The sequence below is a fragment of the Drosophila suzukii genome, chromosome 3 (assembly GCF_043229965.1).
Source record: "Drosophila suzukii chromosome 3, CBGP_Dsuzu_IsoJpt1.0, whole genome shotgun sequence".
In the NCBI taxonomy this organism is placed as follows: domain Eukaryota; kingdom Metazoa; phylum Arthropoda; class Insecta; order Diptera; family Drosophilidae; genus Drosophila; species Drosophila suzukii.
In genome coordinates, this window is record NC_092082.1 from 77,197,825 (window position 1) to 77,212,080 (window position 14,256).

General features: G+C 42.4%; 3 protein-coding genes across 3 annotated transcripts; all 3 read left to right on the forward strand.

Moving 5' to 3' along the window:
• The first annotated feature begins 2,727 nt into the window (after positions 1–2,727).
• MBD-R2 (PHD finger protein MBD-R2) lies at positions 2,728–6,784 on the forward strand. The gene is made up of 5 exons (XM_017084454.4): positions 2,728–4,123; positions 4,227–4,877; positions 4,937–5,069; positions 5,125–6,467; positions 6,528–6,784. Exons 1-5 carry the CDS (start codon positions 2,890–2,892, stop codon positions 6,695–6,697), a joined length of 3,531 nt encoding a protein of 1,176 aa, XP_016939943.4. The 5' UTR covers positions 2,728–2,889; the 3' UTR covers positions 6,698–6,784.
• A 191-nt stretch (positions 6,785–6,975) lies between these two features.
• LOC108017416 (chymotrypsin-2) lies at positions 6,976–8,351 on the forward strand. Its single transcript, XM_017084441.4, has 2 exons — positions 6,976–7,726; positions 8,071–8,351. Exons 1-2 carry the CDS (start codon positions 7,058–7,060, stop codon positions 8,266–8,268), a joined length of 867 nt encoding a protein of 288 aa, XP_016939930.4. The 5' UTR covers positions 6,976–7,057; the 3' UTR covers positions 8,269–8,351.
• Positions 8,352–8,591: 240 nt separating this feature from the next.
• On the forward strand, positions 8,592–10,479 carry LOC118877869 (FAM172 family protein homolog CG10038). The gene is made up of 6 exons (XM_036818192.3): positions 8,592–8,714; positions 8,793–8,878; positions 8,937–9,052; positions 9,232–9,419; positions 9,783–10,041; positions 10,100–10,479. The coding sequence occupies exons 2-6, from the start codon at positions 8,803–8,805 to the stop codon at positions 10,382–10,384; spliced, it is 924 nt and encodes a 307-aa protein (XP_036674087.3). The 5' UTR covers positions 8,592–8,714; positions 8,793–8,802; the 3' UTR covers positions 10,385–10,479.
• Positions 10,480–14,256: the final 3,777 nt, after the last annotated feature.

Consider the following 14,256-nt stretch of genomic DNA (forward strand, 5'->3'; position numbering starts at 1 on the left):
TAACCATAATCAATTGATTGCAATAAGAATCATATGTTAAGCTCAAATTTATATTTAAATGTTGCTATATTTTTATTAAAAAATAGCTGACTTGTCAAGCAATTCACACATTTACAATTACAAAATGTCTGGGAAACTCCAAATGTTTTACATTGAGAAATTCCAGATATGAAATTTGAAATTTATAGTTAGCAACGTGCAATGTTTAACAACAAAGACCAATAAAAATTAAAAAAAATTAGGCAATCCGTTTACATGGTCAGCACGTATTTATTTAAGTCATCTTTTGGGCAAGCATAATTTATTTAATTTGTGTGAGCTCGCAGCGTTACATGGAAAACATTATCATCATAATTTAACGATAATTTTTTGGGTAATATTTATGTGATAAGGAACCGGGAACTGGGCCCAACTGCCAAGAGTCGCGAGGCCTATTCGAAAATTACCGCATCGCATACCCACATATTTACGCAATGAGTTCCCAGACGGGATCGGGAAGGGGATAACTTATGGTACTGGGACCGAGATGAGAGTGGGGAATGGGCCTGGCCAATTTGTCGATGAGTTGGGTAAATATTAAAGGAGAAAGTGCCGCCGTCCGTGCGGCCTAAAGTTTTGTACTCGCGTTGTTTTTCTTTTTCGGAAATATTTTTGCACAAGTTACATATTGTTTAATTATTTGCACAAAAAGAGAGTGAGTTCAGGTGCAGTCGTCCCAATTTCATCAAGTGCCGATAATTTATGCAAATATGTTCACTAATAGTTATGCAAACGGACATTTAGCCGTGTTTATTCATTTGGATTTCCCTTCAAGTGGCCTCTCAATGTCAATTTTGGACTGCCCAAAATCAAAACCGAAATTATTCAGCCTAGCAACGACAATAATTCAACTTATTTAATATTTATGTCAGCTGCATATGACAATAAAAACATTTTATAATTAAAATTTGCTTTATGCTCCAAGCGTGATTTGATTTCAAATATTGGCATTCCACTGGATCAAAGCCAGCACTATTTGATATTGACTCCATGTTAATTTCGCAAACACTCTCAAGATCTAGGTGAACATGTTGACCCATAGACCTTGTTCATAGGTTTGTTCCTAAAAAAAAACAGGAAGTATCTAATAGGCAAGTGTCCATGCCATGGAATATCTGATATCTTCTGTTACAATATATTTTGTCTATGGCATTTAACAAAATCCGCAGAATTTGAACTTCTTTTTGGTCATTGGTGGAAGTGAATTTAGTGAACCTTCTTGAAACATGTTTTTTGTTTTTTTTTCTTACGATATAGAAATAATGTTTCAGTTGCATTGTAAATTCGCAGTCAGAACGTTAAAATCTATAATGACCGCATAGGCAGAATATTACGAATTTTTGTATGCATTATTTCCCTCACATATTTTAAATTAGAGGCCAAGGCTCCTTTTTTTTGGCGGATGACCAAGCAGCAGGCGCCACACAGTCAACATTTTATGATGTTTCTTGCATGCTAATGACCAGGTGGAAAATTTTAATTACAATCTACAACAAACGTTTATTTCAGCACACGCACTCCTCCTTAAACTGTGGAAACAATGTTGAAACACATAATTCCAGAAGCATTTTCGTATTTCGTTTTTGGTTAACTTTTTGCAAGGTGTCTGTCTTTTGGCGAACGTGGTGACATGTAAGCCCATAGGTGTACATTAATTGCATTTCAAATAGGTTTTCGATGGCCTTGGAAACTGTGGTGTGCCGGCACGTGATCCTTTTGCGCAGAGCCGGGGAAATTTATGGGACGCTCACTTCGCTGAGATGCATAAACGCAGAAATTACTTGAAAAAAATTTAAATAAAGAAAAAGGGATTTTTTTGAAAAATCAGAAAAATTACTCTGAATTTACAAAGTTTATTAATTTAGAAAATTACAAATGTCAAGTTGTTTTGCAATGTCAAAAGAACTGGAGTTTATCAAGTAAGAATGTAAGCAAATCAAATTTAAATTTAACATTCAAATTCAACATGCAAATTTAAATTTTTTGAGCGGGCTGGCAGCCCAAGCGATATCCCAATTGGAACTATCGATAAGACCATCCGTTTTTGGTAGTTTTGGTATTAAAATATGATATTTAATAGGTATTTTTTATGGAGCACATTTTATAAAGCACACACTTACATACTTTCAATGTCTTACATTTTTAAAATGCGTGTATTGTTCCTTTATAATAAAAATTTAAAGAAACTGTCGACGGTCGAACATTGTAATCGATAGGTAGACTAAGTATTGTAAGAGAAATCTAGTATTTGTTAATTTATCCGATCTCGTATGGATTTCTTGGCCCTTGAAGTGCGGGCCTACTAATATCGGTTTAATGGATGCCGCCATAAATTGTGCTTCTCATTGTCTTGTGAATCGTAGGAGGGCACACTGCGGTAAGATTAAGTTAGTTTGAAATGTATGAGGCTGATTTGAATTGTTAACAGAATAAAACGACTGCCACGAGCGCCACCAGGCGCACGCCGCCCTTAAAGTTCACCCTCTCTTCGGACCTACGCGTGTGGGGTAGTCGTTAACAAGGCAACTCCATATGATGCAAGACAGAAACAATCTTAAAACAGATTTTAAACAGGTAAAATACAAATACCGACATATTGTTATTTTATACACCTTTCACATCTCTGAATATAACGTGGCTTTTTCGAAAATCGATTAACGGTCACACTGGACGCAGAAAAACTATCGATAGGTTGGACTGATATCGAAGAAGAAGACTTATTAGACGGAAATTTCGCGTCGGTTTTTTTTATTATTATTTCGTCATAAGCACAGTGTGCGTTTCCAGAAAGCCACTGAAAAACCAATAGAGCTAAGTTTTGCTGAGCGACGATAGGCAAATAGAATCGCCATGGGTCGCCGCTGCTGCGTGGCCAACTGTCCGTCGACGTCGCGTCTGCAGGAGCACCACGGCGTGACTTACCACTCCTTCCCCCTGGACCCCATCATCCGGGCCATCTGGATCAAGAACTCCCGCATCAGCCTGGAGCGCCAGATCACCAAGAGCGTCCTGGTCTGCTCGCGCCACTTCCGCCGCCTGGACTTCAACACGATTCGCAATGGCAAGTATCTGCTCAAGCCGCGCGTCTTCCCCACCGTCTTTCCGTGGGGAAAGATGGACTCGGCCGAGATCGAGGCGGATCACCGGGCGCTGCAGCACGCCAGCGTGGAGGGCGCGACTGGGGCCCCGGGAACTGCACAGTCATCGGCCAACGAGGATGTGATAAAGGCCACGGTGGACCAAATAGTGGCGCAGATCCTGGCGGAAACAGCCGAACGCAAGGCCACCGAGGAGGCCAAAGCTGAAAAGGCGGAGGAGGAGGAGGCAAAGACGACCCCTAAAGATGGCGGAGAAGATGCCACCAAGGCACCTGCAGAGGAGGCCCCAGCTGTTCCTGGACCCTCCTCAGTCGTTGAGGCTACTGTCCCGCCTGCAGGCTCCGCCTCCAATTCCAACTCCCCTCTTCCCGGCACTCCACCCAAGTACAGCAACCCACACAACCTGACCATCGGAGCCCGCTTGGAGGCTCTCAGTGTGGAGGGCAACTGGTTGCCCGCCCGCATCGTGGAAGTCAACGAGACGGAGCAGACGCTCCTAGTGCGCTTCGAGCGCAATCACAAGCTTAAGGTGTCGCCCTCGACGAGCGGCAGCTTCCAGGAGTGGATGGCCATCAAGTCGGAGCGGCTGAGGCAGCGCCTCAGCACCCGAGTGCTGCCCGTCTTCGAGTTGGATGAGAAGTGCATGGCCCGCTGGTCGGGGCCTCGCAAGTTCCCGGGCACTATTCGCAAGCTACTGGGCAACGACACCTACGAGGTGCTCTTCGACGATGGCTACATCAAGAACGTGCGCGCCGTGCACATGAACAAGATGCCCAAGCAGCTGCCCGCTCTCCAGGCAACAGATGATGTGGCGTCCAAAACGCCCACTCCTGTGGGAACCCCAGCTCCTGCTGTACCTTTGGCCCCAAAGAGAGCCAGCACGGGCAGCGTGAGCGGAGCCAGCGGATCGTCAAGCAACAAGAAGAGCAAGAGCGCCCCACAGCGTAGGGATTGGCCCCTGTTGGATATGGCCAGTTTGGACATAGGTACGTTTGGCAAGTATATAATCTTAGGTTGTAAATTAATTGAACTTCACGTATTCTAAACAGCAATAAAATTGATTAACTTTTTGCTTTCCAAACCCAACAGCTTCCCTAGGCCTTCCTGAGATACCGCACGACGGAGAGTGGACCTGCCACTGGGTAAATGACCAGCCGATTGGAACCGAAGGCTTTCTGATTGTGGGCGAGCACCAGAAACCCACGGTTATCGTGCAGGACTGGCGCCTGCCTCCTGGCTGGATTAAGCACATGTATCAGCGCTCTAACGTGCTCGGCAAGTGGGACGTTATTCTGGTGTCGCCCAGCGGAAAGCGGTTCCGCTCCAAGTCCGACCTAAAACTTTTCCTGGAGTCACAGGACCTAGTATACAACCCGGATGTGTACGACTTTAGTATCCACCGGCGCCGGGCGAAGGACATCAACGCCTATGTCTATACCCACGACTACAATCCGCAGCCACCGCCGAAGCCCAGGCCCATGGATGTGTCAATGGACTCCAGTCTTGACCAGAGCAACACAACGCAACCCTCGTTACCTTCGACTCCGATGCCGGTGAATGAAAGCCAGTACATGGAAGCACCCGTGGCCTCGCTAATGCCGCCAGCAGAGCTTATGTCCCCACAGGCTCAGCTTAACGATGAGGCAAAGGCCAAGACAACCCCAGAACTTCTAGAAGCCATTGAGGGAGGTGCTGCCCAACAACTGCCAGGGGATCCTCCCCTGGTCGAGAATGGCTTTGGTAAGCAAACAATAATTTTTAAAAGATTCTTTTTAACCCTTAATTTGTATATGCTTCAGCTTTAATTGGCGGTTTAAAAGTGCAAATGCATGATAACCTGTATGTGTGCCCTCGCGAAGATTGTGGCAAGACCTATCGCAAAGAAGACTTTCTGCTCATCCACATGCGGCATTACCACAAAGAATTTGCCGAGTAAGTACCTCACATGCAAGGCAATCGAGAAACTAAACAAACTTTGACTTCGCAGGTACGTGAGTCACTGCCCAAAGATGCAGGAACTGGCGGTTAAGCGCACACATCCCTCATCCATCGAGCAGGGCGATGCGGTGCCGAAGAACCAAATACCAAACCAGCAATTCTTCGCTAAGTTGCACCAGCAAGATCTGCAGCAGTCGCGGTCGTTTAAACGTCAGACGCTTTCAACTTCGGGTACATCTCCGGGAACACCGGGAACCCCATCTGGGATATCGCCTTCTAAGACCCTGTTGTCTCCCAAGATGGAGCCACCGAGCACGATAACGCCATCTGCTGAGGGTGGCATTAATCGGGAAGATGTTTCTCTGGAGGCTGGAGCTGCTGTCTCGACAAACCCTGCCTTAAGCCGCTCCTGCAAGCGGGCTCGCTATTCGCCCACCAAGCGCCCATCTGGCTCGCGGAAGAGCAACCGTCAGCGCTCTCAGCGTCGCGGCAATTTGACGGACAGCCCTGCTGGTCAGACTTTGAACGAAGACGCTGAGGAGACGCGGCAATCTTTTAACACCCCGACTCCCGATGCACGCAGCGATTCGAAGAAACGTCGCGTTGGTGCCTCTGCAACTCCCATTAGCTCCATTGACTCACCAGCCACGGCAGACTCGGTATCGACGCCCTCATCTAATGACCAGGCGGACATTAATGCAGCTCTCGCGCCACCACCTGCTGACCCCCTAAACAAGGCACCGCAGTACATTAAGGAAAACGGTGAACTGATACGAATTGTGCGAATGCGGCAGGAGGAGATCATTAATTGCATTTGCGAGTACGGAGAAGAGGATGGTCTAATGATTCAGTGCGAGTTATGTCTGTGCTGGCAGCATGGCGCCTGCAACGGAATTGTAAAAGAGTCTGATGTGCCAGAAAAGTATGTGTGCTACATATGTCGAAATCCGCAAAGGGGAAGGGACTCCATGAGGTTCAAGCACGACCAGGACTGGCTGTTCGAAGGCAAGCTGCCAGTGGCCGCATACCACACTTCCAATCCACAGGCCACCAAGCAATTCGATATCTTGAAGCGCTCGCACACGCTGACCGGCAATTTGCTGGATGCCAAGCGATCAATGCACTCGCTGCTTGTGAAGATCAATATCGCACGCAATCGCTGTCACCCAAAGCTTTATCTGTGGGCTAAGAAGTGGGACGAGGACAACGTGGACGCCTCTGCCTTGACGCCAGTGAAGCGTCCGAAGATGGAGCATCCTGACCTGCCGAACGTTCCACAACCAGAGGCCGCCATCGATCCAGAGGAGTGCCAGTACCGCCTAATCGAGCATGTGAAGGTGCAGCAATCATTGGTCCTGAATCGACTTAATGACATTGAGGCAGAAATGGATGGTGAGTATTCCAAAGCTTACTGGTATTTAAGAGATTATAATACATCCTAACTCCTTTTAGAACTTGAAAAGGAGGACAGCCTGGAGGACTTAAAAGATGGTGACATCTCCACCACCAAAGAAGCGCTTGCCACATTCATCAAGGAGCTGGAGACAATGAAGCGCCTTGCCAAGATTAACCAAGTGGCAAATCGGAAGCAGAGCCTTAAAGACTCTGCCACTAACCAGTAACCTAATCATTTATTACGTTAACGAAGTGTTAAAAGTAAATCCATTTCCATTTATTGCGAATTGAAATGAATGAAATGTAGAGTTCTTTAATGATAAAATGGTAAACAGTTTTTAAATTTCTATATTCAAACTCTATCCTTTGTTTATTGAGTGGCAGTGGTTTTCTGGCTCTGTTTAAAAATGTTACTCCTCTTTAATAAGTTGCAGAATATAATACCACTTTTAATCCGAGTAAAACCCGTTATATATTTAGCTAAGTAAGAGTACAGAAAATTATAATTTCATGCTTTATTAATAAGAAAATCTGCTGTAGAAAGCTAGACCTAGCCATGGTATTCAAACCGGATCGTGGTCGTAGTCATGTGTCTTTTGAGATCTCTTTGCCTGGCATCTTTGTTCACCGTGATGTCAGCCGGCCAGGATACGGTTTCCGACTCCCCAACTACAGTTATCGACGCCCCAGAGACGAGCACACCTATGGTGGAGGCAAAGTCGAATCCTAACCGCTCTCGCTATCCTTATGTCGTCTCCATCGGTACCAACACCAAAGGATACTACAAGCACCTCTGTGTAGGCGTGATAATTTCGAATGAATTCTTGCTCACTGCGGCCCACTGCATTAAAAGAATGCCTAACCATAAACAGGCGAAAAAGTATGTAGCCGGTGGCGACGATTTTCTCGGCAGCCGGAAGCAAACCCGGTTCTTCGTCGTCCAAGTGCAGTGGCATCCCCAGTTTAAGTTGCTCGGCGGCCATGATATTGCCGTGGTCAGGGTCTATCCGAAATTTCCGCTCGATGATAAGCGTTTCCGAAGTATTCAATTCAAGGGCAAACCGAGAACGGGCAGTGGCGAGAAGGTTTCTATGATTGGCTGGGGACGGGCGATTGTCGGCAAGATCAAAAAGATCCATGAGACGCCCTTTCAGACAATGCGAAACGATGTGTGTAAGCAGAAGCACCGATTCGTATTCCTTACTAAAACTGACTTCTGTGCCGTGCACTTAAAAGGACCTCAAGGCGCCTGTGACGTAAGTTGATCGTATTTTGTATATATTTCGAAAAATGATAATCGAATAGCAAACAGTAATCTCTGTGGGCTAATTAAAAAGTGTTCACGAGGACAAAGTATGATTTCATTGTGGTCAAGTTTAACAAGAACTATTTCCTTAACATTTAAAAATCCTTCTAATTTACATTTTATAATTTTTCCCTAGAACTAGTTTATTGAAAGTGCTCTTCAATAGATTTTCCAAATCGAAAAACCTAAAAATCTTACTGAAGTAAATTAACATATCACAACTAAAAATATGTTCAGATGATTATCATTTAAAGATACAGTTTCTTATGATCTATAAAAAAATGTCTGTTCCAGGGAGACTCGGGAGCCCCATTGATGGATGTGGCAAATGAAAGGCTCGTTGGCTTACTTTCCTATGGTAAAAAAGCCTGCACACCATTGCAGCCTTATGCTTTTACTCGGGTCAGCGATTATTCGAAGTGGATTCAGCAAGCTATGGACTATATGGACACAGTTATAAGTGTAGCTAATCGAACTATATGGAAGTCCTAATCTACAGAATACATGAACGCAAGGAACATATTCTGATTGTTATTTTTATATTCAAACTATTAATAAGCAACACATATTTTTAAAATAAAAGGATAGTTTTTATTGAATAGTTTCGTTTTCTATTTAAAATTGCGCTAAAAATTGTGCTATATTTTAGTCAAAACTATACCTGAAGTATTTGGGGAATAGTTACATTTTTTTAGTAAGTGAGAACAAGTTAAATTGTACTCCATGATGTAGATGCACGCGTAGTGTAAAGTAAGCTTTAATCGGTTTCACATTTCCGGCGATACTTCTATTCGTGCTATCGATATAAGCTTTATTCCCTGTAGGTGGCGCGGTTATGGTATTCCATCTCTAGACGGCCTTTATCATCACAAATCAAAACAAAACGCGAGCAACAATTGTGTATAAATAAAAGACTTTTGGAGCGCCATTCTTATTCCGTAAGTATCCGCTGGAGCAGAAGTCCACCCGATTAAAATGAATTTAAGGAGTTTTGATATTAAATCTCGCCCTCGTAGAAGCTGTACAATGCAGAACTCATCGGCCAGGAGTTCTGAGCAGGCTGCACTCCAGTTAAAGAAAATTGGGTACGCCTTCGATAAAGGTAAGTGAACAAAAAATAATAGTGCTATGATGGTAACCTTTCCGATAATCTCCTTCAGAGGGAGTTCTGCGCAAAATCGATCCCGCGACAGACGAGCCCGGCAAGGAGCCCTATTCCTATAACGTCAAAAGCGATCCCGCCGAAAACGAGAGGCACTACCAGAATGTGGCAAACGTATGTAACCTGAATTCTTTATAAATCTGTAGGTATTGACTTCTTTTGTTAATCCTCGGATTTCACATAATATTAAACATTCGATTTTTAATAACAATTTTTATCTTTAAGAAATACATTTTTAATATTTTTTGGTAACATTTCATTATAATATAATTTTATTTTTCATTTTGGGTTAGCAAATCCCGGAAATTGTCTATGATCTGTTGGAGAAAAACGGCCTTAGCCGCACCTACATTCCCTTCGATCAGGCTCCAGAGCGCTCGACGTTCGTCTTTTCCCAACCGTCGAAGCTGTTGCAGTCCAAGAAGCTGCTAGTCCTTATTCATGGTAGTGGACTCGTTAATGCAGGACAATGGGCCAGAAGGTGTGTATGATCCCTAAACAATTTCTAAATCATTGTAAGTTTTTTGAAATCAATTTTTTTTACCACTTTCATTTTGTAAAAAACTAAAAATCATAATGCTAAAGGTTTATAACTGTCAACTGAACAATTCTTTGAAAAGATTAAAAATCATTTGGAATTAATTAAGTGAAACTAAAGATTGGAATGTTTTCACATTTTCGTTTATAAGCTCTTGGGGAAAAACTACAGCATTTAATGTTTCCCTTAGGACAGCAAACCATTAAGTAAATTAAGCTCTAGGGCATGGCCATTAATTACTCAAGCTCTACATTTTTAAAGAATTTTATTAGTTTCATATTTGATCATAAAATTGTTTGTTTTCAGTTTAATTATTAACAACTCGCTGGACCATGGCTCGCAGCTTCCTTATGTGCGAAAAGCGCAGAAGCTCGGGTACGACTTGCTTATTACCAATGCTAATGATTGTAAGCGATTCTGCAATGGAAAAGAGAATCCCATCAAGGGCGTGGAAACGTCCAGAGACCACATGAAATATGTTTGGGAAAATATAGTATTGCCCTCAAATCCGGAGAGTGTGGCAATTGTGGGTCACAGCTATGGTGGTTGTCTCACTTTGGATCTGGTAAGAAAGACAAATTAAAGATTCATTTCAACATCATATTATTGTTTTACCTTATTAGGTGGACAACTATTCGAAATTCTTTAAGGAATCTGTTTTTGCGATTGCCTTTACCGATGCGGCTATGGGAAGTCCCCAGGCGAAGAACAGGGATTACCTGAGCGAAGTGGCCTGCGATTGGGTCGCCAGCAGCTCACCCTTGGACACTCCCGTCTCTCAGTCAAATAAAAGCATCCGGAAGGTTTCTGCTGGACACACCAAGCACGAGTGGACTTCGTACTCGGCCATCGATTCTGTATTTCAGTTTATTGAGGAAAAGTATGAGCAGCGGATGAATAAGAAGTGACAGCCTCTGGTAAACTTGTGAAAGAATTTTTGAACTCCCCATTTTTAGTACACATCTTGGAGATGTGAATATAAATTATATTTTTACCGCCTGCACACATCTGACACTGATCCCTTTTCTCAGAGGACAAACACAAACTATCGATTTGCAATGCATAAATCAAGCGAGTGGACGCCGTCCGTATATGTCACTAACACTTACATCAGGGCAATTTAATTTGATTTTCGGCACTTTGGCACATTCCGTGTGAGTTAATCATATTGATGGCTGATGTATTGGCAGCGATAAAACAAAAGTCTCCCGCTTGGCCCATCAGCGCGATAAAAAACCAGCGTCCGGGACCAAAACAAATTCCCTCAACGACGGTCGGATAAGGAAGGGCTGTCAACTTGGCAGCTGCATCAAATTCCTTGGGGTTGCCTCTACATACCACTTTCCATGGGCTGTTTACCCCTGCTGCCCAGGGCATTTCTTTGGTCCATATCGTTTAACTAAGTGCCTCATAAAAAGTGACTGGACTGGCTTTTTCTCTACTCAGTGTGGATAGTTTTTGAGGATTGCATTGTATAGTTGTTGTAGAAAATTATATAGAGATCTGTAGAGGTGTTTAGAATTATTTAAAACCACTTTTGAATAGTTTCTCATCTGAAATCTTGTCCAGAGCTAAAAGTTAGTGCAGTAATGGAAGGCGGTCAGCTGATTAATTATGTGGGAACCATCTTAATCCCCTTTGTGCAACTTTAAAGACTTTGCCTCACCTTCACCCGTACAGTTTTCATTTGGCAGGCGCACAAAAAGTGCAAACAGGATATAAATGAGAGAGATGGAGAAAGGTGCGGTGAAAGAGATGGAGACGTTTGTCTTTAGCCTTAAAAGGAACTTAATACCCACAAAGTGAACCAGGAGCCAAACTCAAATAGCGAGAAAGCCCGGGAACGATGAGAGTGGGTGGACAGAAGGTGGGTTTTGGGATGCGACCGAGTCCTGGCAACCCTACAACTGCGCCAGGACCCACCTACACTTCGCCCCCCAGGATGTCGATGTGGCAGTGGAAGTGTGGGGGTCCCTCCCCACTCCCGTATACATTATCGCTGTCATGGCCGCAGTCATGGCTTCTGCTCCACCTTAGACATTTTTATATGTATTCAACATCCTTGTTGCCTCGTCCTATGGCAGCTTGCTATCTACACTTTGACTTCACGGCACCCTACACACACAGCAGACAAGGATGGCATCATGTGGCTTAGAGCGAGAAGGCAGAGGTTCGTGGCGCCGTCGCCAGCAAAAAGCTTTGCACGAGTTCAGGAATGGGTCATGCGCCTGGAGCCCGTATCTAACATATATAACTCGGAGATATACCCACAGATAATACATACATACCGACACACGACATGGCAGTAAATAAGCCGAAGTTGCCTATGTAATCGCATTGGTTAAGTAAATAAAAACAAATAGTCTCAGCTTTGGCTATATTTCACTTTAAAGTCGAACCAAATTTGCACATAAAATAACCCATACCGTAGGGTCCTTTCTGTTCTCAACATCCCACTAAACAATGTCTAGCAATTACTTAAAATAATCCTTTTGCTTGTCGTTATTTGATCAAATCTTAAACGGCCACGCATCCCTTACATGTTTCAAATGGCCAAGGACTTGAACCCCTAATCCCGAACCCTTTAACTATTGGGTTTCTTGCGCATCAATTGCCCGAAATAAAGTTGCTTAAGATTTTCATTTTAGATTCCATCGGAATTTATTTGTTTGGTGGGATTTTCTTAATGTTAAGATCTTGAGATAAGACTTCCCACGCTGTATGATATTTGTTTTCTTATAAAATTTCAAAAAGAGTAATATTTAGTTTTCCTTTAAATATTAATATTAAACTATTTTTAAATATTTCAAGCTTTTACTATATCAGCTAAGAGTAGCTTAAAACAAAGAGACGGGACTTACAGATTTTTTTGTTTAACTTAACTACATTTTCGTCTCTGCTATATTAAAAAAAGTTTTTAAAATGATTCTAATCATTTGAACTTTTTTTTTAGAAAAAACATTTTAAAACATTCTACAAAGCTTGCCGAAATAAAGACAAGCACACAGCCATTTATATTAATCCCCGTGGTTGTAAATCTTATTTGTTTAACTCAATTTCGATCGACCGAACTAATGAATATCTTCATAAATCAAAACTCCAAATTTTCCATCTTTTTTTCGTTTTTATATAGAAAAATTGTGCGCTTGCAATTTCCGTTATAAGGAAATATTATTGTGCGTTACTTTATTGCTTGAAAAGTTCAAGCGATGTCATTCAAAAAGCCATAAATAATAATGTTTTCCAATAAAGGTTCACATGTGAGTGGGCACACCAGGCGAGTGAGTTGGTGGGTGTGGGTTAAAGCATTCGCAGGACGAGGACACACATGCCAGGATCGCAATTCCATTCGATGCCTCACAGGAGTGACCGTCCATCGTTAAGCCTTGGGCTCACTTCCCGCAGGATTTTTCCAGACCCACTGTTAAGTCCGGCCCCCCATAGGTCTCATAACTTACAAGGTCATTTCATTGCACGCAACCATTAAGAATTTTTGCCGTTTTTTTCAGCAAAGATATTCTGGCTTTTTTTCGTTATATAATTTAATACTCGTGTGTGACGAATTTTTATGGCTGACAAATGATTGATGCGATTCTCCCACTTCCTGTAAATATCGTTAATCATGAGTTTGTGGCTGAATTCTCTTATAATCTAACTTCAAAACTTTCTTTTAAACGTTAGTTAGTTAGTTTTAGAATATATCCTCTAAGCGAGTGTCGAAATTTTAACCCATTTTCATGTTCGATTTTTCCGAATTTCCAATGGTGTCCAGAATAGGAGCCCAAAATCTCCACTTTCAGATTCCATAACTTTAGTTATTGCATACCGGTGTACAAGTGGGATACCTCTTTGAATTTGTGGTTTAATTCTCTAACATTCTACATTCAAATATATTTTTTAGGCGAGGGTCGAAAATTTAACCCATTTCCATGTTTGATTTTTCCGAATTTCCAATGGGGTCCAGAATGTGAGCCCAAAATCTCCACTTCCAGATTCCATAACTTTAGTTATGGTATACCGATTTACAAGTGGGATACTTCTTTGAATTTGTGGTTGAATTCTCTAACATTCTACATTCAAATATATTTTTTAGGCAAGGGTCAAAATTTTAACCCATTTTCATGTTTGATTTTTCCGTATTTCCAATGGGGTCCAGAACGGGAACCCAAAATCTGCACTTCTAGATACCATAACTTGAGTTATTCTATTCCGATTTACAAGTGGGATACCTCTTTGAATTTCTGGTCGAATTCTCTAAAATTCTACATTGAAATATATCTTTTAATCGAATGTCGAAGTTTTAACCCATTTTCATGTTCGATTTTTGCATAATTCTAATGGAACCCAGAATGGGACCCCAAAACTGCACTTCCAAATTCCATATTTTAAGTTATTGTGTACCGATTCACAAGTGGGATACCTCTATGAATTTGTGGCGGAAATATCAAATATTCTACGTTAAAATATACCTTTTAGGAGATGGTCGAAGTTTTAACCCCTTTCATGTTCGATTTTTCCGTAATTCTAAAGAACCCAGAATGGGACCCCAAAACTGCACTTCCAAATTCCATATATTGAGTTATTGGACACCGATTTACTAGTGGGATACCTCTATGAATTTGTGGCGGAATTCTCTAATATTCTACGTTAAAATATAACTTTTAGGAGATTGTCGAAGTTTTAACCCCTTTTCATGTTCGATTTTTCCGTGATTCTAATGGAACCCAGAATGGGACCCCAAAACTGCACTTCCAAATTCCATATTTTAAGTTATTGTGTA